Source organism: Zootoca vivipara, chromosome 2, assembly GCF_965207765.1.
Source record: "Zootoca vivipara chromosome 2, rZooViv2.hap1.1, whole genome shotgun sequence".
Lineage (NCBI taxonomy): Eukaryota > Metazoa > Chordata > Lepidosauria > Squamata > Lacertidae > Zootoca > Zootoca vivipara.
Genome location: NC_142584.1, coordinates 5,455,012 through 5,480,401, shown reverse-complemented (window position 1 = coordinate 5,480,401; position 25,390 = coordinate 5,455,012). Strand labels below are relative to the sequence as shown.

The 25,390-nt window shown below is 45.6% G+C and overlaps 1 protein-coding gene across 3 annotated transcripts in view; it reads right to left on the bottom strand.

The window, feature by feature from the left end:
- Positions 1-25,390, bottom strand: part of LOC118077832 (uncharacterized) — a 117,994-nt gene that overhangs the window by 72,694 nt on the left and 19,910 nt on the right. Inside the window, exons 2-8 of one of the 3 annotated variants that reach the window (XM_035101564.3) lie at positions 17,255-17,422; positions 16,769-16,982; positions 15,040-15,202; positions 8,913-9,035; positions 6,664-6,795; positions 2,788-2,907; positions 742-933 (exon numbers count right to left, since the gene is read on the bottom strand). In XM_035101564.3, the coding sequence (XP_034957455.2) occupies positions 742-933; positions 2,788-2,907; positions 6,664-6,795; positions 8,913-9,035; positions 15,040-15,202; positions 16,769-16,982; positions 17,255-17,422 (1,112 nt within the window). The remainder of the gene's footprint in view (positions 1-741; positions 934-2,787; positions 2,908-6,663; positions 6,796-8,912; positions 9,036-15,039; positions 15,203-16,768; positions 16,983-17,254; positions 17,423-25,390) is intronic. The other 2 variants (XM_035101583.3, XM_088661229.1) reach the window with 2 other exon arrangements.

Genomic DNA, 25,390 nt, shown 5'->3' with positions numbered 1-25,390 from the left:
CAAGGAGGCGGAAGATAGTTACAGAGGTGGCTCTTGGCTAAAGCCCATGCCATCACCAGCACACATCCCTTTGCAGTTCCCAAAGGACTCAAACACATCTTTAAAGCACATTGCAATTTTTGTTTCCAATAAGGGAAGGGGCAGAACTAATGGGAGGGCCTCTTCTTTGCACAGAGAAGGTCCCAGGTTCAGTCCCTGACAACTTTAGGTAGGGTTGGGACTTGGGAGAGAGACCCGGGCCTGAAATCCTTGAGAGTCATTACTAGACAGTGTAAACAAAACAAGGGAGGGGCGGGAGGCAGGCCGCCCCCTAGCTCCAGTCTGGCGGGGGCAGCGCGGGGGCAATGCATGAGGGCAGTGCCGCCAAGCCCGCCACTGCGGATGGACTGTGCATGTGCGGACATATGCAGTCCATCCTGGTGTGTGCGTCGTGATGTCATGACGCATGCGTCAGGCCGCGTTGTGATGTCATGATGCACACGCCAGAGCAGACTGCGTATGTGCCACCCCGGGCAGCCAAGCAGCACCATTTGCCACTGTGTCATTGGACTACAACTCCCATCAGCACCAGCCGGTCTAGTCAGTGATCAGAGATGAAGAAAATTGTGGTCCAACATAAACAGATTCCCCAACTCTGCCATAATGAAGCACATGGCAGGTGGCCAAATGCTATGGTATGTTGGGGCTAAACCAGGGATGGGGAATTAGTAGACCTCAGAAGTGTGTCTCTGTGGTCATTACCGGGGGGAGCTGGAGAGTGTCTTCACTGCGCTCAGCCGGATCATACCGCTCTTCCTCATTCGCATCCCTTCGGTCATAGTAGTCCTCATATTCCCTGTCTCTGTAGTCAAGTCTCTCCTCGTATGCTCTGTAAGTGCCATTGACATCCAGGTCTGAGTCCTCACCAACCTCGTACTGTTCTCCAAAAAGGTCCTATCAGGATAGGATAAATTAAGCACAGCAGAGACTGCCTGTTTCCTGCAGCCACTTTGCTTCCTTTGCTAGACTACCTCCCCACCACCAAATGATTACATTCTATTGCCCTTTCAAAGAAAGTAAAGAGCATTTGTTCATCCATTCCGGGGAGGGCCAGCACAGACACTGTAAAGTTCTACATGATTCTACACATGAGTATCAGTCTCAATACTTCCTTTAAAAAGTTATTAAGGTATTTATATACCACCTATTACTCTACCAAATAACCTTGCTGCAGCATTCTGCATCAGCTCTGAACCAACCTCAAGGGAAGCCCCAGAAGAGCACATTACAGTGATCCAATCGAGAGCATCCAGTCACAGTGGCCTTTGGGGCTCCCCTCCTTTGTTTGGAATATTTAGCATGACCAAGGACTACAAGTATACATTTGCATGTGTACAGTCCCTAGTTCCATGGCTGTTGTGTGTGGGGTAGCACTTGAGCACAAGGCTTGCTCAAGCATTTTGGGTAGAATGACAGTGCCATGTGTGAAATAGCCTGGGGAACAAGAGAAGAGACCATGGCTTTTAATTACAGGAATGTAAATTGAGGTTAAATGTTAAGAGGGAAATGTCATGTTTTCAAACAGCAGGAGTTTACTCCCACATTAATTTCTACAGTAAGCAGTGGTTTACACTGCCAGTCTGCAAGGATTAAACTCCTGCTGTCCCTCTTTGTTTTACCCACATGCTGAGAAAGAAAATTAACAGCTCTCCTTTCCTTCTATTGAATAATGCTGCCCTTGAAAAGGACACAATATCCCATTATTTCTTCCCCAGACAGCAATAGTTATACCGTACTCTCTACCCTAGAACTGTCCACATCCTCTCTTTCAATTATCCCTGGGGAAACTGCAGTAAACTACAGCTGCATTTTCCCAGTAGATTTAATCACTCAACTATGACTGGCCATGTGCAAACCCTACTGTGATGGAGACACATCCAACTCAAGTTCCAGCAGTGGATTGGAACTCTAATCACCTGTCAGTGAAAGAACATTCCATAAGGCTCATTCAGGAATAGGATACGGATTGTTGTGGAATCTCCTTCTGAGGTTTCTCAAGGAAAGTTTAGGTATCTGCCATGGATGTTATTTATAGTATGAATGGAAAGCAGCAGGCTGCAGGGACTGCTGAGGTGGAGAAACTATGTTCAATTACTGCTCAGCATCATGGGGACTGTAGACAGCCTTTTTGACCTCTGTGATTCACAGAAGCTGATCTACATGTTAGGCAAAATCAAGGGGGACAGTGTCTGTGAAACTAGAGGACTTCATAACATAGGTAGGCAATTAAACATCTGAAAGTTCCACTAACATCAAAATATATTGGCATGTCAAAAACTAGACTGTCAAAAAGAATAGACCAAAAGATTCCTTCTCTCTAACATGTTATTCTCCATGTGCCTAGAGGTGTGGGTTAAAATAGTAATAGTAATAGTAATAGTAGTAGTAGTAGTAGTAATAATAATAATAATAATAATAATAATAATAATAATACAACAATACAAAACAAAGGCAAGCCTTCAAATGTGTGGTGATCCATTTGTAATTTAACATGGTAAAGTCCCAGAGAGGCCGAACCACATGCTTTTTTTTTCTAAATGCATATATTAGACCAAAGTACTCCCTTTCTAAAATACTCATGAAAATTGGCTCTGACCTAGACTTGCTGTCTTTCTCTGTGCTTAAACCACAGCACCACATTCGCTTCCTATCTTTTGGGAATTCCAGGTCTCAGACTTTCTATGGCCACTGGGAAAGAGAGAACACTTCTCCCAAGATTGGCATAGTCCTTTCCCCAAGCCCTCTTACCTCATAGTTGTCTGTGAGGTTAAAGCCAACTGTGACAGTGGTTGCAGTAATAACTCCAGGACTCTCTTCCCAGGACTCAGTAGCTGCCTTTGTAGGTGTAGCTCGAGTTGGAATCTCATACTTGAGGGTGGCAGAAGGTAAATAAGATGTTAAATTCAGAATTTTTTGGGTGTTCTGTTATATATTTGTTACTCTATATCTAGCAGTGTGCGCATGGCAGTGTACAATTTGTCCAGGAGTTAGAAATATGCCATCAGCCAAAAGCCAACCAGGGCAGTCATGGTGAAAGGAAAACACCAGGGCTAATGGAGCCCAGCACGTTAAAGGTTACAGCAACTAGAGCCAGCCATGCTTCTGAGCCAATAGGGTTTGGTTGGGACGAAAATGTAAAATAATAAGCTACCATTCCCTAAAGCCTCCTATCATTAAGGTTTCCTGGGGGCTCAAGCACTGGCATTCCAGAGGGTGGAGCCTGAGAGCTAAAGGCTACTTGCTAGCAGATAAGGGAATAAAGTTTGGTAGGGCAGTTGCAGGTGCTACTAGCACCAGGTAACAGCAAGAACATGGCTTTGCATTATGTCTGCAGGGAAGAGCCCAGTGGGGTATGAACAGCACAAGCTCTCAAGCCAAGCACAAAATAGTCTGTCACTTTCAACACTGAGATTTGAAACCTCCCCTGGAGGCTGGTGAAATTCAAAGCCAAACCTCAAGACACAGCGGCCCTAACTGTTCTTGAGCTCAGGCATGTTCCATTATCAGCAAAACCTACATATCTGGAAATCTAAGCACAGCTGCGACATGAGGGGGAGGCAGAATCGCTTCTGTGCATCTGTTTCACATGCCAGCTATGGCTGCCCAACCTATGGATCACTGGTCACCCATAGTGTGATTTTTGCACGGGACTTAAGTGCATCAGCGAATGCTGGTTCACACCCAGCTGGCATTGCTCAATCAAATGAAGAAACATGGTCAATCCATTCTTACTCTTGCTGAGGCCCACTGCTATCAAGGAGTAAAAGAGGCTGCAGCAGAATGGAATAGCACATGCGATTTGTGGCGAATCTATCAGGCTAGGCTGAAGCAACGGAAGAGAAAGAAGCCAAGGCCATTCCATCAGCTCTGCTGAGAAATCCACTCATTTTGGTCCCTCTTCTCCTTAAACTGTTTCCATTCCAACTGGCCATTGTAATAACTACTTTGTAACTTTGAAAATTCTGGCCCAAATTTGCTTTCCTTGCTGTTTCCTCCCCATCCTTTTGTGTTGCACCTTTCAGGTTGTAAGTCTGCAAGCAGAGATTGTCTTGTTCACGATTGATTATATGTAAGCTGCTCTTGGAATCTTTTCAGCTGGGGAGCTGGATAAAAATGGTTTAATTAATTAATTCACCACCGTGTTTGGCCTGAGAAAGCAGGAGGAAAAGAAAGGAGACAGAACCCAAGAGCCCTACTTACAAAGTAGTGCATGGAGTCATGTATTTCATCTCCCATGTGTTTATTCCCCGGGAGTGTTTATATTTTGGGTCATTATGAGGCATAAGTAAATAATCGCAACAAATTCTTTTAAAATGCACTGCTGTTTTGCAGTTTAATCTCAGACAGATCCCAAATTTGGCCGGGGGAGGGAAGAGGGTAGAATTTCCCCTCCCAGCATCCTACATGCATTAGCTCCCCCCACAACACCTGATATTCAGACCTCCAAAACAGTACTGCCACCTCTCCAACTCCAAGTCACAGTATGTCTTTATAGGTTAACATGAGCAGTTTTTAATTTGAATGAGTTGATTTTGGAATGGCAAACAAGACTTGCAAGCCCTCTGGCAGGCTCAATGAACTTTGCCAAGATGTCTCAAGATGAAGCAGGGTGTTCCACAGCCTTTGTAAGACTAGGTGATCATGCCTAAATCCAAAGGATCCATTTTTGTTGACCACGCTAAAGGGGGGGGCAAAAGGTTGTGTAAAAGTATCCAATGCCTATTTGTGATAAACTGCCCAGCAGTCCTGGACTTTGCTCATAGACAAGCGTTTGGGGAATGGTTAAAGGGAGGGATAAGCCCACGTCAAGGCAAAAAGCAAGGGCAGGTGGGTGGCAGCTCTTTCCTGGGAAGAAGTTGGGAAAGGGAAGAGAGGGAAAGATGCTTTTTCTTTGCCAGTACTGAGCAGTCCAGCAGCTGGAGTTCTGATCCCAGAGGGAGGAACTCCGCCAACTGCTCCATTTGGCAGGAAAATGGTTCTTCCTCGCCAAGCCAACAGTGACTCACTGGCAGGATGAGCTCAGCAGCCCCCTGACCCATATTTCACAAGTTTCTGGATACTGCCCTGACATAAAAGGGCCAGTAATGGAAGGAAGGAAGGAGGGCAGCAAAATGCAGGAAGAGAATACAATGGGCACAGGAAGACATACCTATGTCATAAGGATTGGATAGAGGGGAGACATGATGCTCATTTCTCTCCCCTAAGCATGGGGGGGAATCAAAGCTTTGGGGGTCTAACTGACCTGAAACACTTCTGTAGGCTGTTTTACACATGACAGAGTTGCAAACTCAGGTTTTCCTCAGAAAACCTAGGAAGGAAACTGGAACTGCAGTGAATTCCATGAGGAGTGTCCTTGTTGTTGGACTCCAAAACTCCCATCAGCCCCAGCCAACATGACCAATGACTAAGGCTGGTGGGAGTTACATCTGCAACAACATCTGCAGGGCCACAGGATCCCCACCCCAAATATTGCAAATGAAAAGCTGGTCTAAGTTCAAGGGCGGACCAATAATTGATGGTGTCATTCTTTGATTGGTATTCATTAAAACATCACCAGTATCTCTTCTGACATTGTTATATTATGCAGCCTTGATTTTTTTAAAAAAATATATACATTTCTGAACATTTTTATTTTTGCGATGAAGTACAAAGGATATGGAGGAAGCACTATAAAGAAAGGGACACAAAGAATATCAACACCATGTTCTGAATTAAGCTGATGTTCTATACCAGGCATCCCCAAACTTCGGCCCTCCAGATGTTTTGGACTACAAGTCCCATCATCCCTGACCACTGATCATGGGAGTTATAGGCCAAAACATCTGGAGGGCCGCAGTTTGGGGATGCCTATTACTGTATGTCCCTTTCCTTTCTGCACTTTTTTCTATATTGTGTTGTATAAGTAAACCTTTAGGAAATATACTTTAAAAAAAATCTAGGCTGCCTTACAGGACAGTGTCTTAAGAGATACTGATTACCGATTCAAAATATCAAGGTCCAAAGCAATCCATTTTCTTGAGTCTACATTTCTTTATTTACATTTCAACATGCCTGCCTTCTTAAAGGCCAGTATCATCAGACCATGATGAAGCCAGCCATATATCTATGTGAACACTCTCTCTGATTTACCAAGAGGCTACTGCAGCTTCCCATCCACGCAAATGAATGAAAATGACTGATGGTTGAACATCAGGAGAAGACCCATAGGAGACATGACCTGGCACACAGGTGAGGAGAACGTGTCCTCGGGCATGTAAACTCACCTGCATGTCTGTAGAAAAAGGAGCTTTGTGGCCAACTGGCACCAGTGGAATCAGAAGCATGGAGGTGAGCCCAGAACTCCCAGCTCTCCTAGAATTCATGACCCCCGAGGCCAGCGGCTGCTAAACATGGTTTTCATGGTTGCCCCTGGAGGGGCAGCAACAGCAAACTGGCAGCCATGTGGACAGGGGAGGCAAGCACTGAGCAGGCAGTTCTGCCTCAAGAACCGCATGGGACAAAGCAGGAGAGAAGCTGCGAGTTAGGCAGGTTAGGCAGGACAGCTCAGTTAGGTGGGCAGAGGGTTAGGCCAGGAGAGGCTGTTTGTTATTAGGCCAGCAGAGGGCAGTTAGTTGCACTCTCTACCTGGCCAGGGGCCGGAGTGAGCGAGGACGTCTCCGGCGACTCCTTGTTCCTCTTCTTCTTGCCTCTCCCTTTCCTCTTGCCCTTGCCCTTTCTCTTGCCCTTGCCCTTCTTGCCCTTCCTGCGGGGAATGTTCTGCACAGGATTGGGGGGAGGGAGAAGACAGAAGAAGGGGAGGAAACAATGAAGGATGGGGGGAGGGAAAGAGAGAGAAAGCAGACACTTGAGAAAGAAGAGAGGCACTCCACTATTCCCACGGAACACCAAGAGATGCCACCCTCCCACCCCCAGGAACCCATTCCCAAGAGACAGGTAGGCAGAGGGGAACATGGCACCAGCCCCCTATGGGAAATGCGCACAGAAGAGAGACCCTTCACCCAGCAGTCTAACCCTTTCTTGCTTTGGGGCCAAGATGCCTTTGGGGGGAAGACTGGCTCGATCCAGTAACCAGTGCCCCTTCTGCCCACATACTCACGTTCCGCCTCCATTCCATCATGCCCAGGACTCTGCTGTATGCCTTTGGGGTCAACCCCATTTTGCCCACTGCATCCCACAGGCTGCAGAAGCAATCTCCATCAACTCTCAAGTGAACGATCCAGGCTCATGGCTGGCCCTATTAGCTGTGGGCTTACCAAATGGAACTAAAAGCAGTTTCTGCAAGGGGTGTGTGTGTTCCACACAGAGTTCTTTTCCAACACAGGATCCAGGCAGAGCAGGGCACTGATTCCACAGGCAGCTCCAGAGTGACGGATGCCATTCTGATCATGATGGGAAGGGTGTAGCCTGGTTCTGGAGATCCACTTTCCCCAGACGACAGATTAATAACTCAGAATAGCTCAGCTGGTTTGAGCATGAGACTCTTAATCTTGTGGGTTTGGGCCTCGCTTTGGACAAAAGATTCATGCATTGCAGGGGTTGTACTAGATGACCCTCGGGTGTCCCTTCCAACTCTACAGGTCTATGAGTCTATTATCTCTCCCACATCCCTGAAGTCAGCAGGCTCTGCTCCATGTTTTGACTGACATTTCTAAGCATGCTGCCATAACTCCCTCCAATCAATTCCCCCCGCCCTGCCCCCATGAGCCCTCTTGAAAGGTCAGGCTGCATGAATCCTTCAGTCCATTTACAGATGCTTATATATGCTCATGCTTTGAAGCTGAGAGCCTGGGGATTTCCTTAGTTGATCACACAAAAATATGTGGCTGTATATTTCCTGACCAAGCCCCCATCACATACTGCTTCCACCCCACCCCCCACAACCCTTGCCAGTGTGTGATAAATGCAAAAGACAAGCAATATCTGGGGAACACATCAGTGGCCAGGTCCAGGTTTCAGCAAGGCATGATGATGTACCCCCCCCCCCCAAAAAAAAAGCCAGTCTCCACATCTCTACCACAGGCTGAATATGCCTTTGCTGTAGCATTCCCAAGTCCTGGCCACGGGCTTCTCCTAGCAGGACTCATTGGATGAATCCAGCTCTGTATGTGTATGAAGGCTTTCTGAATCAGCCTAGCATCTCTGGAATTCTGCCACCTCAAGTACCAATATTGCCCCTATGGAACCAGCAGTGCTGGCCCTACCATTTGCCAGAGTGGGGCAACTGCCTCAGAAAGCAGGTGCTGATGGAGGAGAGGAGTCAGTTAGACAGTAACTTAAGGGTTGGGAGAAAATCCTGGCTTTTAAGAATGGGGGAGGGGAAACTTCCATGGTACTAAGCAAGCCTAATAAGTCACATAGTAATTCCATGGTCAGAGAAGCCTTTATTCACTGTCTAGGCCAGGGAGCATCGGCAGATGGGTGAAAGGGCCGATTTAAATTTCTCCCTGTTTCTTGCTTTTCAGATCTTAAGTTCAGTTCTCCACATTTCCATATCAGTTTGAGAATTATTCTCAAAAAAAGTTCATGGAAATTTAGCAGCATTTAAGTGCAGATTTTTCCTACTACACACACTTTTGCATACAATTTCCCCTAACATAAAGCATTTTGCATGCTACATTCATCAATATAGTCTATATGCACACTTTACCTTAGTATATGCATTTCTGTACATTGCAAAATTCAGAGGCGGAGGCTGTTTTTCAGTCCATGTATTGTTCTAGAAAGTGTTAATTAAGTACTGTAGGCTTGCCTTTAAATGCTGACTTAATCAAACATCTCCCCCAGCCCTAGTTCCTATATAGGCCTCCAAATTTGGCTCAGCTCTGGGGGTAATAGTCACGAAAACAGGAAACCCCTGTACTTTGCTCTCCTACCTCTTCAGGATCCTGGGCATGCAACACGTAGGTGAGCTCTCTGTCGCAATCAGGCATGTAATGCTGACAATAGTGGGCTGCAGCTGCTGGATCCGGCACAATCAGCAGCTGCTGGAGATCACCCTGAAAGGAAGACAGGAGTGGGAGAAGGGAACACAGCATGTCAGAATCTTGTTGCAAACATGTGCCCATGTGTACAAACACACACACACACACACACACACTGAAAGGACAGGCAGTCATTGTCAAGGTGTATACATTTGCATGTACCATCTGCCACATTTCTGCATGTTTCTACCGCAGTGAGAAGAGAATGTGGTAAGACCGTGGAGACAATTAAATGAGGCAAATGTGTATATTCTCTTGGACTGTCTCCTCTTACAACAACTAGTAACTGTGTTATATTATATAACTTGCCCTAAATGCTCAAAGGCATTCAGTAATCTTTACAACAACCTTCAAGATCAGAATAACAATCCCTCTGTTACAAAATTGGGAGAGGGGAGCCTGAAGCCTTATTATTTACAAAAGTATCTGAAGAAGTGTGCATGCACACGAAAGCTCATACCAAGGACTTAGTTGGTCTCTAAGGTGCTACTGGAAGGATTTTTATTATTTTGTTTCGATTACGTCAGACCAACACGGCTACCTAACTGGAACTATTTACAAAAGGTCACCCTGTGAGTTGGAACTTGGTGAGGTGTGAGAACCATTCATGCTCTTAACCACAATACCACATCATCTCTTAGGAGGAGGTTGCACTCTCTCTGCCATGCAAGGATAAGAACTCATAACATTTCTCCAAAGAACTACGCTGTTTTAGGTACCGCACCTCACAGAACTCTAACCCAGATCCTCCCATTCCAGAAGCCACAGCCTCAGCCAGTTAGCCAGCCTAAAGGATTGTCAAACGTTGACCTTCTCTATTGTTTGCTGCCCATGCAGGCACTCCCAGGCCCTGTCTGGTCCTCAGCCCAACCTTCAAATTGGCTAGAAGCCCTGTCCTGTCTCCATCTGTCCACATCAATTCAACCTTGGTCTTGGATATTTTCTTAGCAGGCCTCCTTGCCAGTGTTCATACAGAATTGGCTTCATGAATATCAGACTCTTCTGATCAGCCCAACTAATCTCCTGTCCACTCTTGGATTCACTATCTTTGGACCATGCTCCAGGCAGCAAACATTTAGGCAACACAGAACTTTGCACCCAGCCAATGATGGAGCCTGGCAAAGAGCTCTGTATAGCCTGAAAGTCTGCATATATGCCAATGGAACTTAAGGTAAAGGGACCCCTGACCATTAGGTTCAGTCATGACCGACTCTGGGGTTGCGATGCTCATCTCGCTTTATTGGCCGAGGGAGCCGGCGTACAGCTTCCAGGTCATGCGGCCAGCATGACTAAGCCGCTTCTGGCGAACCAGAGCAGCACATGGAAACACTCTTATTATTAATGTATTAATGGAATTTAGAGTGCACTAAAAGAAGTTAAATCGTCCTTTTTTCCTTCTTTCTTTTTCTCTCTCTTGCCTGGGACTGCAATGCCAACAGCAGAGTATGCCAAATTGTTATGACTGTGCATGTACACAAACATGCTTTGTGTTGCAGCTGGACATGCCCCCCTCTCCCTCCGCTGGGCCTGTGTGATCCCAGCCAGCCCTGGTGCATAAGCAACATATGCTCCCAATAAATCATCTCATAAAGTATGTCCATTGGGCCTGTTTCCAGCACAGCCCCCAGAACCGCCTGCTCCCACCTGCTCAGCTGGGACCCACAATTACTGTGCTCCCAACATTCATTTGGAGGAAAGGAAGAGAAATCGAGCAGCAAGATGGAGAGCACAGGGGAAGGGAGTGAGTCATGGCCCAAGGGTCAGGTAGGGACAGAGAGGGCTAGATCAAGCAAAGGAAGCCCCTCGGTCAAAAAGTCACAGGGAGGGAGGAGCTGCCAGGACTGGGAAAGTGTCCAGATTCCCAGACACATAAACAAATAGAATCACATATGCACACATACACACACAGAGAGAACATCTGCCTACCCAGCTCTGTGAAAATATACACTGAAGACCCTGTGAATGGACAATTACTAAGGCATACTTCTAAAATACCTCCTAGCATTCTGTTCCCATTCACTGATGTCACGGCTCATTCAGTCTACTTGCAGCCAAACTGCAGAGTATCCTTTCACATTTTCATATGCTACTGTCTAGCGAAAAGCATGCTGTGAACCCTCTGTGCATAACCCCCTCCCAGATTTATTCTGTGGGGAGAATAGCCAATTAGGGTGGCCTTGGGGATAGGGAGGGTTACAGAGATAGCCAAGAATTTTAATCACCAAAATTGCATCACCAAAAGTCGAACAAGGAGACCCTACTCTCTCACACATTCAGGCTGGCTGCTTACAGAAAGGTGGTTAATATTGCAAATGGGTCATTCAGATATTACAAGCAGGTCTTTAGCAACAGAGGCTTTTAAAAAAACCATTTTTTCCTTAGAAAGTATAAATTCTGATTAAGCATTCCGAAACAGGCAGTGAACACATGCTGAGGAGCCTCGATTGGCCAAGGATCTCTGGCCCTCATCCACCACACATCCAGGAATGTGTACCTGCCCTTCATACTTTCTGTTTACTATGGAAAAATGCCATTTTTTTAAAAAAAAATATTTTATTAATTTTCCAATTAAAGCCAATTATATCACATTCATTATTTATATCAATCAAACCGAATGTTATGCCAAATCGTCTAAAGAATTTTTTATTTGGGTTCCCATGCTTCAAGAAATTGGGGATTCCTCGCAACCGTCCACTGCCGTCTTTTTTCTAAAGTTCAAATCGTCCTCCAAGTTCATAATAATCCAGATCTTCCCCTTACAGTCACATAGATGTTTTCCACTTTCAACCGATTGTTTCCCAGCTGCTGAGATAAATATCAAACAAGGTTTCACAAATGTTCTTTCTCCTGTGTGGGTTAATCAGTCCAGCCTCCCCATAAATCTTCTTAGTCTGGAGCTCCCTGTTGCGTCGAAGCAGCGCCATCTTAAAAAGCTCAAATCACTTTCGTTTTCTCTCATAGCCATGAAGATTAACGATCTTTATAAAATTTACAGCTTTTCCAGGCAGAAGACCCAAACATCAAACCATAAACTCTTGGTAAATTAATGGATCTCCTTGCCCTATAGCTGAACTTAGCTTCAGGTCGCTGCTCCAATTCAAAGTGCGTCACAGCTCATAAATCCTCCGAACGCGTCCAGGACTCCTTCCGTCCGACTAGGGGGGGGGCTTTTCTCATCGGCAACTCCACATCTTTAAAAAATATGCTCAGTAACAACAGTTTATAAAGTTCAACTCACACAGTCTTTTGCTTCTCTTTCACTCCAAACAAGCCAGGACATCGCGTCTGGGAAGGTACGAAGTAACTCATATGAAGAAAAATAAAACTCCATTCCCTTATCGCTCCGTCCCCATCAATCCTTCTTCCAGATGATATACAGCCTTTAACTCCTCTCCCTCAGCAGCATAGATTTCTCAGCAGTAAACAGCGCTTCTTCCCCTCCTTCTGAAGTATGTCCATAGATTTAAGCCTAATTATCTTCTTTAACCATGGAAATCCCCGCCATGCAGATTAGCGTCCGGGAGTCCTGGCCCTCGTAAGTGCTTTTCAGCCCAAGCTCCCCCCACTCCATAAACAGTCGGAGTGGGTCTGGGGGCATCGCGGGCCAGCGGCCCCTCTCCGTAACCCCCGGAGAGGGTAGGGGGTTGCCATTTACTCCCCTAGCAACCGCCAAATTCCTTACGAAGGTCAGAGGGATGGAAAACAGGTCCGCCATTCCTGCCGGCGGAAACCGGAACCCTACTATGGAAAAATGCCATTGTTGCAGCCATGAGCATGATTGCTGTGTGGAGTGGTTTTAACTGCAGGGCTGGAGCAAGGAACGAGAGCCCCAGAGTGCCCTTTCACTTAACTAGAATGGAATTTGACAGGAGGCAGAATAGTGACTGCTCGTGAAACTATAGTCCCTGCGCTTCTTGCCCTGCTGTTCGTCTCAAGCCCACCCTTCGCTTCAGTGCTTTTGCCTGGAGCACTCTGATCTGCTTCAGGAAGATTAGCTGCATTCCTTGCTGGAGGTAGGAGAGAGGATTATGTGAGAAGTGTGACAGAACATGCATACAATGTAGCTTTGGAACATTCCTCCTGGTTCCTTACACACACACACACACACACACACACACACACACACACAGAGAGAGAGAGAGAGAGAGAGAGAGAGAGAGAGTTTCAGTGAGCCCTCCCACCACATCGCTACCCAACAGACAGTTCCCCACAGTCCAAAATGGCCACATCAAAACCTTCCAGGCACTCCATCGCTGCCACCCAACTCCCCAGAGGCTAATGGCTCTAGGCCAAGGTTTCCTGAGAGCCACTACAAGAAGTGCTTGTTCTTGGCCACCCCCAGGACCCGGCCCAGATGCCTTCAAAGACCTTCTGCCCTCTGACATTTTGTGCCTGGGGGAAGAATGTAGGAGGCGGCTGGGGTTTTTCTCTGCTTCTGGAGACCATTAGAAAAGGGCCAGCGTTGTCCCGTCCAGATTCGGGAATCCCTAGGGCGAGGTTGGGGATGTTCTCTTCAGATGAAAAACATCTGGAGCACTTGAATAATAATAATTATTATTATTATTCCCCACCCATCTGGCTGGGTTTCCCCCGTCAGTCTGGGCAGCTTACAGCATATCTAAAAACATAATTTTTAAAAAATCAAACATTAAAAACTTCCCAATACCGGGCTGCCTTCACATGTATTCTAAATGTTGTGTAATTCTTTATGTCCTTGACATCTGACAGGAGGGCATTCCACAAGGAGGGCATCGCTAACAAGAAGGCCCTCTGCCTTTGTGGTTTTCCTTTTAAAACTTTATTTCCACTTCTTTTTTTTGGAAAAGGTAAAATACATGGGCATGCATTCCACAAAAGTGCAGAATCTCCTCTCAGCCGATAGATACCGCCTCCTCTTCTCTGCCTTCTCCTCATGCCTTCTTCCCCTACCCTTTTTAGGTTCCTGCTTCTGCCTATCCATAGTGGCTCACTTTGTTGAATGGAAGCACATTAATGGCCTCCCAGCAGAAGTGTTGCTGCTATTTACTGGGAGGAGGACGGGTGAAGCAACAGCCAGGTTGGGAATATGCAGTCACATCAGTAGAGTCAACCCAGCGCTCCCACCTGTTTGCCCACACAGCCCTGATCTTGTTGCTGCCTTACTCCTCCTCCCAGTAAGCAGCCATGACATGCCCAGAGGCTTTTGCTGCAGTTCTGCCCTAACAGACAAGCCATTTTTGCTGCCTATTGTGCACCCTTCCATCACTTACATTGTCTTTGGGCTCCCTGTCCGTTAGCTTCACTACCTCTTGGGACCTCTTTCCAGTCATAAGGCCTACGTGAGGTTTTAATCCCAGCCAGACTGACAACTGTCCCCTTTCTTCATTTGATCCTGACAGCAAACATTCCTGAGTAGCTGAAATGTTTGCAGACAATATTCTGTGTCATCTCATGAGCTCAGGCAATCCATACCAGAAGTTTCCCTGCCACAGTCGCAATAGGACCATGGTACGATGATCTAACTTTCTCATTGTGACCCCAATAAAGTGAAGCTCCATAAGAAAGATTGTAACATAAATCCGGCAGCCAGTACAGGCATACAAAGGCAGGCTCTGCTGAACTCCCTCAACCATACAGTCATTGCTTTTCCATGCTCCAACATCAATTTACATTTCAGAGGGTGCCAAGGTGGCTGTTAGGGCAGAAAATGTCATCTGGATTCTATAAGATTTGTGGCACTATAAATATCTGGCCCTGTGATTTTCCAAGCCCAAAGTCCAGCCAGCCTCCTGCCAGACCCACGGAAGAAGGTGGCATGACTAGAATTGGGTCCAGAGAGTTCTGGATTCAGTAACTCCCATAAGAAACAAAGCTGGCACATACATAAGGCCAGATGTTTGGTGGGTCATGCATCCTGACTAGAGTTTTGTTTGCGAAGACATCTGTAGGCAAATAGCCTATCTAACTGACTGATATACTCTTGAGAGGTGCATGAAATGATCAAAGAAAGCACTTGAGACTTCTGAATGATCTTTCCTACCTCAAAAACATCTTCATCCGGCCGGCGAGCCGCAAGCAAAGTGGCACCATCAACACTGACAATTGGCTGCATGCCTCGCTTTAGGGGAAGTATTGCAGGGTCTTCACAGTCAATACTCAAAGATACATTCCCACCTTCCACACTCAGAGCAATGCGATGCCACCTGCCAAGGAATGGTACAGGTCAGAAAGGTGGGTATTAAGTGGGATAAATAAGGTGCCTGGAAACAGGGCACTAGGGACCTAGATCATACTCTCATCTGACAGTAGAGTGGACTGACTTTCACCTGACTGGAAGGTGCGGGGCTGACATCACCATGTATAGTTCAAGTGGATGTGAAACAGACCCAGAGGCGCCAAGAGAATGAGACTGGAAACAGTGTTATTTGCTGTTGGCATAAAAGAAGCTGTGGGAATATGATCCAGGAGGAGAAAAGAGGCATCATTGAATTTTCACATTAATAAGGGTTGTTTCTCACATCTTAAAATTCATTTTATTTGTATCCCACCCTCTTCCCAAGGAACTCAGGAAAGCACATGTGCGGTTATCCATTTTATCCTATAAAGTAGACTAGGGTGAGAGATAGTGACTTGCCCAAGACCACACGGCGAGTTTATTTTTTAATGTACAAGTGGGAATTTGAACCCAGCTCTTCACAGTCCAAAATCTATCCAATACACCACCCCTTTGATATATGGATTTGAACTAGTCGGCTAAATCTTGGACTGAAGATCTCCACTGATAATCGCTTCCATGTCATTTAAAAGTTCACATCTCATTTATCTCCACAACATCCCCAAGAGGTAGGCTGGGTGGACAGAGTATGTGATAAAGAACTGGCTAAGACTATCCAGTAAAATTAATGGCCCTGGAATAAGGTGAACAAATGTCTGGAATGACCAAACCCAATACTTTATGCACTACTTCACACATACCAAAAGGAATGGTGTAATTGGAGAAGAAGACCACAGGAACAGATATGGGATACGAGAATCATGGGATGGAGATGAGCAGAAATGTCTCACCAATGGCATTTAACAAGGAATTATCAAAGCAAAGAGTTAAAGAGGATGTGGGGAACTTGTGAACCTCCAGATGTTGCTGGATGACAACTCCCATCAGCTGTGACCATCAGCCATACTGACTCCAGCTGATGGAAGCTGAAGACCAGCAACAGCTAGAGGACCACAGGTTCCCCATCCTTAGAAAGTGGTATATTAAGGGCTTAGGGAAAATCTGTGTATGTGTGTGCCTGGGGTGTGTCCACAGAGGTGGGGTGTGTCCACTCATTCTTCTTATCTCTGTTCAAGGATTTTTAAAATGTTTTGATAAGTGGCAAAACCTGTTTGACCCGAGAGGCCAATGGGAATGTGTGCACAAGGGAATATGATAGAAGCATACAAAGCTGCCTTTACTGAGTCAGACCACTAGTCCATCTAGCTCAGTATTGTCTGCATGGACTGGTAGTGGCTCTCCATGTTTCAAACTGGAGATATTCCTAGCCCTGGAGATGCTGGAGGTTGAAGCAAGAGCTTTCTTTGTGCAAGGCAGATGCTCTACCCACTGAGCTGTGGCCCTTCCCCATGAGACTTTCATTGTACAACCATCAGCTCTTGGGAAATATATAAGACACTGTAGACCTAAACTGGTCTTTCAGTTGTGTGCAGGTGAGCCCAAATCAGATAACCACTTTCAGTGGTTTCTTCCCACCCCACTGATCCCAACTCACTTGCCATCAGCCAAGTTGACTCGGCGAAAGTGAGGATAGTCCTCAGGCACTGGGTGGCCAAGCTGGTCTTCATAGAGGAAGACCGGAGACCGTCCAATCTCGACACCAAGTTGCTGTACTCCCCGCTCATCATATACAGAGAGCAAGAACGACTGGCTTCCTTTGACAGCTCTCAGAGTAGCCAGTATTGAGAAGTCCACTGGGAAAGAGCCATCTGCAAGGGAGGAAAGCAATGCATCATGAAAGTGAGAAGGTGGGAAGGAATTAGAGAAAGCAGTATTGAAGTGATGGTATAAGAAATAGAAGGTATTGCGCAGCAGATGGGGAGAAAATGGGGTGGGAAGAGGGAAAAATACAAATTCATGTACTGAAATATATGTTAAACTTTTGAAAATTTAATTAATTTTTTTACAAAAAAGGCTCAGAGCCTGCCCATCAGCTTTGATGCAATACACAATCCAATGAGTTTTCGTGCACCACCATTACCAGGAAAGAGCTGCTTGGTTGGGGCGCTGAAATATGTCTGGTTCTCTAGGCGGAAGGCAAGGTCACTTTCATCAGAGCCATTTCTCTGGGTGCAGATACCAGCAGCGATAGAGACCCCATTTTTGCCCTCTCGCACACCAAATGCCTGGAGCACATCCACAAGGCCATCTGGAAGGGAAGAACAGGACACAGTTACCACTTGCCCACAATACAAAGTCATATCTGGGGGGAAAGTAAGGGCAGTCACCAGCTTTGTGCCCAGACAGGTCACCTTTCTTCTATGTAACAAGAGAGCCTTGCCACACACCATAAAGATGATGTGTTTGTTGAAAACAATAGCACCTGGTTAGCGAGAGGTAGGTGTGGGATAAAAAAAAAGTGTTTGGACACCATGGGAACTGAAACTCTTTTCATACCTCTCTTACATTTTATACTTCTCCCATCATCCTTGACCACTGACCATGCTGTCCGGAGCTAAAGGGAGCTAAACTCCAAAAACTTCTGAGTGCACCGGAAACATTTTGGGCTTTTGATTTGGTGCTGGAAAAACAGGAGATTCCTCCCCACCACCTTTAGAGTCCTCTGTATGGGGAGCACCCATACTAACTTTGTAAAAACACATATTGTCTTCCTAATAATTTGCATTTATTTACTATTACACATAGCCATTTAGAGATACAGAAGCAAACACACAAGCAGACAGTATTTGTCCCAAAGCAGCACCAGCATTTTAGGTATCTCTTGAAGTTTCATCCAAAGTCATGATGGCCACCAAGCTGAGTGGCTTTAAAAAAGAATTAGACAAAATCATGAAAGATCAGTGGCAGAAGATCTTCTTGGTGGCTGCTCCCAGATTTTGGAATTTCCTTCCTAGAGAAGTTACACTGGTTCCCTCTTTGCTGTCCTTCCGCCAGTGGGTAAAAACCTTTCTATTCCAACAGGCCTTTGGGAACGGACTATTTTTGAGGAAAGGGCTGGTGCGGTGATGTGTGTGTTTTATTATTGTTATTGTCTGTGGATTTTAATGGCACTTTTTATAATATTTTGTCCAATCCCAAAGAAGGGCAGTGCCAAAGATTGCTCCAATTGCGCTCATTTCACATGCTAGCAACGTTATGATTAAAATTCTACAAGGCAGGCTTAAGCAGTATGTGGACTGAGAACTCCCAGAAGTGCAAGCTGGATTTCAAAGGGGCAGAGGAACCAGAGACCAAATTGCAAACATGCGCTGGATTATGGAAAAAGCAAGAGAGTTCCAGAAAAACATATATTTCTGCTTCATTGGCTACGCAAAAGCATTTGACTGTGTCAACCACAGCAAACTATGGCAAGTTCTTAAAGAAATGGGAGTGCCTGATCATCTCACTTGTCTCCTGAGAAATCTCTATGTGGGACAAGAAGCTACAGTTAGAACTGGATATGGAATAACAAATTGGTTCAAAATTGGGAAAGGAGTACAACAAGGCTGTATATTGTCTCCCTGCTTATTTAACTTATATGCAGAATTCATCATGCGAAAGGCTGGAATGGATGAATCCCAAATTGGAAATAAGATTGCCGGAAGAAATATCAACAACCTCAGATATGCTGATGACACAACCTTGATGGCAGAAAGTGAGGAGGAATTAAAGAACCTTTTAATGAGGGTGAAAAGAGGAGAGCGCAAAATATGGTCTGAAGCTCAACATCAAAAAACCTAAGATCATGGCCACTGGTCCCATCACCTCCTGGCAAATAGAAGGGGAAGAAATGGAGGCAGTGAGAGATTTTACTTTCTTGGGTTCCATGATCACCGCAGATGGTGACAGCAGTCACGAAATTAAAAGACACCTGCTTCTTGGGAGAAAAGCAATGACAAACCTAGACAGCATCTTTAAAAAAAAAAGCAGAGACATCACCTTGCCAGAAAGGTCCATATAGTTAAAGCTATGGTTTTCCCAGTAGTGATGTATGGAAGTGAGAGCTGGACCATAAAGAAGGCTGATCATCGAAGAATTGATGCTTTTGAATTATGGTGCTGGGGGAGACTCTTGGGAGTCCCATGGACTGCAAGAAGATCAAACCTATCCATTCTGAAGGAAATCAGCCCTGAGTGCTCACTGGAAAGACAGATCGTGAAGCTGAGGCCACCTCATGAGAAGAGAAGACTCCCTGGAAAAGACCGATGTTGGGAAAGATTGAGGGCACAAGGAGAAGGGGACGACAGAGGACAGTGTTCTCGAAGCCACCAACATGAGTCTGACCAAACTGTGGGAGGCAGTGGAAGACAGGAGTGCCTGGTGTTCTCTGGTCCATGGGGTCATGAAGAGTCGGACACAACTAAACAACAAACAACATAGTATTTTAATTCTATTAGCATTTAATTACATTTTTATGATGGTCTTTTCTGTCTTTTTATCTTGTTCTATTTTATCTGTGTAAGCTTCCTTAAGTTTCAGACTGGGGAAGGGGCGGGATATAAATTAATATCATCATCATCATCATCATCATCATCTACCTCCCCTGTCAAAAGCAGTATGCCTCTGAAGACACTGGGAATCATGAACCAGGAGAGTGCTGTTGCACAGAGGTCCTGCATCTCAGCTTCCGAAAAACCTCTGATGGGTCATTGAGAAGAAATGGATGGTGAACTAGATTGGCCTTTGCCCTGATCCAGGAGGGCTCTTCTTTTGTTCTTAAGATGACCTTATTCCACATTAGAGACCATCATTCCCCAACAACAACAAAGCCATGCCAAGTCTAGCAGAACAGCATGGCTCAGAGCACCATCGCCTTGCCATGCCAGCTCTTCCATCATCTCCGTCTGCTGTGCAGATGGGCTGATGGCTTGCATGCACTCAGCTCATGGCAGATGTGACTTGCGGGGGCTGGGTGAATGGGGAGAAATGCATCTTATTCCTAAAATATGCCATGTGGCAACATGCCTTCAAATTCCAATAAACTGAGGAATCTAAACAGAATGTCATACTTTTAATATGGATAACTTGCAGACCATGTCAGCCCAGCAACGGTAGTGTTGATGGCCTATTAGCTGCCACATTGAAGGCTTGCATGTCCATTATCTGTTATTCTCAACAGCAGTGGCAGTAGCAGAGCTTCTGCAAATGGCAGCACCGACTGTGTGGGCAGCATTTTGCATTCACCACAATGTCCCAGACCTACTATCACTCTGGGGCATGGCTTGGAGGCTGGCAGCCAGTACAGTGGTGCCTCGCTTAACGAATGCCCTGCTTAACAAAATTTCCGCTTAACGAAAGGATTTTTCGAGCGGAGGTTGCCTCGCTAGACGAATTCGTTTTATGAAAAATTTGTCTAGCGAATCGTGGTTTCCCATAGGAATGCATTGAAATTCAATTAATGCATTCCTATGGGTAAAAAAAAATCCAAAAAAATTCAATGCATTCCTATGGGATTCGCTAGACGAATTTTTCGTTATAAGAAAAGACCCGTGGAACGAATTAAATTTGTCTAGCGAGGCACCACTGTACAGTACAGTACAGTGGAACCTCGGTTTATGAACACCTCGGTTTACGAATTTTCGGTTTACGAACGCCGCGGACCCATCTGGAACGCATTAATTCACTTTCCATTACTTTCAATGGGAAAGTTTGCTTCAGTTTATGAACGCTTCAGTTTATGAACAGACTTCGGGAACCAATTACACCCATGCTTCAGGTTAAGTACGCTTCAGGTTGAGTACTCCACGGACCCATCTGGAACGGATTAATCCACTTTCCATTACTTTCAATAGGAAAGTTCGCTTCAGTTTAAGTACTCCGCGGACCGTCTGGAACAGATTAATCCACTTTCCATTACTTTCAATGGGAAAGTTTGCTTCAGTTTATGAACGCTTCAGTTTATGAACAGGCTTCCAGAACCAATTGTGTTCATAAACCGAGGTACCACTGTATAGGGAAGGTTTTTAATGTTTGATGTTTTAGTATGTTTTTATATGTGTTGGAAGCCGCCCAGAGCAGCTGGGGTATAAATAATAAAATTATAATCTTTGAATGGGATGTCCCTATTTTCATCGGAGAAATGTTGGAGGGTATGGAAGTGAAGGATTTGAGAGCTCATAGTTCATGCTCTTAACCACTACCCTCCTCTGGGGGCCTGTATAGAGAAGGATGAGTGTTATATTGCCCACACAACCAAAGGAAAGCAGAGCACAAGTGCATCAGGTCCATCTAAGTCTGGGAAAGCAGGAAGGTGCCCTGTGAGGAGGCCTGGGCATTTATTACAGAAGCAAATTCTGCATGTGTTTCACGCATGCATACTTCTAGGCTAGCCTATGTGCGTACATTGGTCCAGGGGCAAAAGAGAGCAAGGCTGTCTCCCAGGGTTACAGAGCCATTTTTAAAAGAGGAAGAGGGGGAGGCAAAGGAGGGGTCGTGTCCATTCTCTTCCCCTCCTTTGCAAAGAAGCCAGGACTGAGCCAGGAAAAAGCCAAGCTACATTAAAGGAAGGAATGCATTTGAGCATATGCGGAGTGCACTGGCAATCTATGCACAGCTTCCATCCATCAGTAAAGGGCCTGGCAGAGAACCACATCCTAGCTGGCAGACTTCAGCTCGGGCACCTCTCATGGCTCTGGAACTGAATACCACAAAGAGCCTTGTGGCTCCTTAAAAGCTAATAAATTGGTTATGGAAATTAAACACCTCCCCTCAATCACTCAGTGTGGTAATAAAAAGCCGTCTGGGGCAGTTTGTCAAGGAGGGAAGGTCCTACCATTTCTTTCCCCCCCCCCCTTCAAAATTAAGTCTGGTACAATTGTGTGCTTTGCATACTGACAAGAAGGTCTGTTTCACTTGAAGAATCTCATGCAAGCATTTTTTAATGTTTGTCTTTTTTAAGGGACCTTGTAGCAAGTGAACTGGAGGTTTCGCATGCACCACCCCCACTTCTGAGAATACCTTCCACAATGTTTGGGATGGGTGAGGAGGCTGCAGAAAGATTTCCTTGGAGGTTGAAAAATGGTTTCTCTCCCTGAACAAATTTTCTAACCTTTGCTGGGAACTGTGTGGGGAATTCTAGTACGCCATAGTTTGTCCATTCCGTCCTTTTCCACCAAATTCTTTTTGCCTCCTGCATTGGGATGGGAACACATGGAATCTCTGACCCTAGAGAAGCCACAACTCTGTCCCATCTCCCATGCTCCTTTGACCTAGTTCTAAGATCCCGCTTCCGGCTGACAATGCTCCCAATGGACTTATTGTCTCCGCTCTGCTGTTCTCTTCCCACCCCCCACCCCGTTCCCATTCCCTGTCCAAGCAAAGCATTCAATGGGATTTCCACATTACCTTCCCACATTAGCAGCCACATGCTGGGATGGCAACTGGGCATGATGGGGAGGTGCGGGGGAGGCTTGTTTTCCTGCCATCCCATTTGCACACAGAAATTCAGTGATGGAAAATGTGACCTTGGGAGCCGAGCATCTGTAAGCAATCTCTTGTCCCTCTCTAAATGTCACCAGCAACCCACTGCCAACAAAGACTAGTTTCAGGGAGCACCAAGACAGAATGTAGGAGTTTGGGAATCCTCACACAGCATGCCTACATTGCAGTTAGATGTGCAAAATCAAAGTAGAATCCCACCTATAGAGTGAAATTCTATTGACACATGCAACAGAATGAGGCCTGCATGTACAGTTCCATTTTATATGAAACAGATTTCAAATGAGTTAGAATTGTAGAGTTGGAAGGGACCCCGAGGGTCATCTACTATTTTCAATGCCCCTCCCTGTTTCTTTTTAAATTCCTTACACAGAGAAAGGTAGCCTAGACTGCTGCTGAGCAAATTTTCTACTTGCGGGGATGTTCTTTTTTTTAAAGCCACACAAAACAGCATAGGAAACATTCAAAAATGTTATTTCCTCACCACCAGTCTGAAGTTGTACAACTGAGTACAACACAGGCTACTCCCTGTTTTGGATGCAGGCTTAGCCTGAACCCAGTGGGAGCTGATTGGCCAGAGTGGAACTAAGACCACAGCCAGCCAGCACAAGTACTTCAACAGCAACTTAATGCATCTGTAGTTCTGTAGTTATGTTGGGATGAGGACAAGAAGGAAACTGGGGGAAGATGAAGACCTTTCCCTGCTCCTGCAGTATAACACACTCCTTTCCTAGGGATCTGCTGCCTACCATAGAAAGAACAGCTTCATAGCTAGCATGCAGAACAAGAAACAACTCTGCAGTGCCCACCAACAGTCTACTTTGAGGTGGAAAAAAGTAAGGAATGGATTTCTGCACAAAACCAATAACTTTGTACAGGCATCTACTCCAGAATAATTGATTTGCTGCTCTTCTCCTCCATCCTTTAACAACCACCATGCATTAACTGGCAGCTGCAGCTGTTACATCTCCTGACTTCTTCCATGAATGAAGCTCATTCTTTTCCCCATCTCTTGTGACCAGCAGGACTTTTAAGTTTGTCCCACAGTTGGCAGTGGAGGAAGGTAATCCAGCAGAGGAACAGGGACAAAACAGGGGTGGAATTTGCCTACCAGGTTATTTTAAAGAGTGGGGCCAGCCTACCTAGCAATTTTTATTTGGGGGTCTCAGAGAGGACTTCAACATCACGCTAAACCTATTGCTCCATCAGTGCAAGGATTTCTGCTTGCCTGATGGAACAATCTGCCCTGTTGTTTCATGTGTGCTATTCCAGGGGTTACCCTGAACCTCTGCAGAGCCAATTTGGGAGGGCACAGGGCAAGGAGAGGAGGAAGTCTTGTTGCACTAACAGAAGTCTTTGCATAGGCTTCTGCTGGCAGAGCTCGTGAGTTGAATCCCACCCATATTTTCCACTCCTGGAGCAGAAAGAGTTCTGGCTGGCGCCTCATCACATACAATGGCAGGTATAGGAACTGCCCGTTAATGAGAGGCTGCCCCACCCCGGCCTTGAGACTACAAAACCCATGATTCAGTGCAACTGTGTGTGATGCACATGTGCACAAAAACAATGAGGGTGTTTCAACAGAAACAAGTAATTGATAATATTGAAAGAATGACAGAGTGCTTACACGGCTAACTAAAATTTGAACAAGCAGATAGATTTCCCATGGAAATCCGTTTCTTAGAACCAGCAAAGGGGGATTGAAAATGGAATTCTGCCCATAAAGTTTCACACATGCCTTCCAAATTAATCTCTTAATGTGGTTTGCCTTTGTTCATGTTAAAGTAAGCTGAGATGGATACATACTGTGTGCCAGTGTTCCAAACACAAAGAGATGTGAACACGATTTTTTGTTTCCATCTAATAAACAAGAGTTGTACAAAATCTCACATCAGAAGCCAAAGGGGAGAAAAAAACTGAGGGCTAGTTCAGCAGCTCAGGAGTGCGTGCTCATGTGAGCAAGCATGCAATATAAGCCAAGAGTTCATGGATCTTGGCTGCAAGAGAACATCTGCAATCTGGAAAGCACATTTTTCAAAAGTTCTCAGATTGGAGAAGTTGCCATGGTTAAGATGTATGAGCTCCTGACTCACATGACACAGTTTCTCATGCAAGTACACACCCAGAGACAGTGAGAAGGGCTCACACAAGTGTGCAGGAAAAATATCACCCAACCCGACTATGTGTCTGAGGCCACAAGAGAAATGGCATTGTGGTTCAGAGCAACCTGCCATTTAGATCAGTAATATTCTACGAAGATTGGTGAGAAATCAAAACCAGAGATACCAGCCAGGCTCCATTCTGAGTTGGCAGCAAATGTCATTGACTGTCTCTGCTGAGAGCATCTGAAATATTGAACTAAAAAGGGCTCCAATTTTTAAATAAACCAAACCTGTAATGAAATATATTTTTAAAATCTGAAATAAAACATTTTGTTGCAGATCTCACTGCTATAGCCCAAATAAACAGCCCAAACCTGAGCCTCCATGTCTATGCTACTCCTCTGACTACCAGGTGCTGAGTTTCATGCTGTTAGCTTCTAGCTAACAGATGCCGATATGCTTACGGGTAGCATAACTTTGAATGGCATCTGCACTTTCCAAATGGAGTTCCAGCAAACACAGGTGCTCCACGGAAGCTGATCGGGGGTCCCATAGCAAGATGATCTTTAAAAGAGGTCCAACCTTCTCCTGAAATTCAGTGGCAGGGAAACACAGAGTATGCTTGCACAGGGTCACTA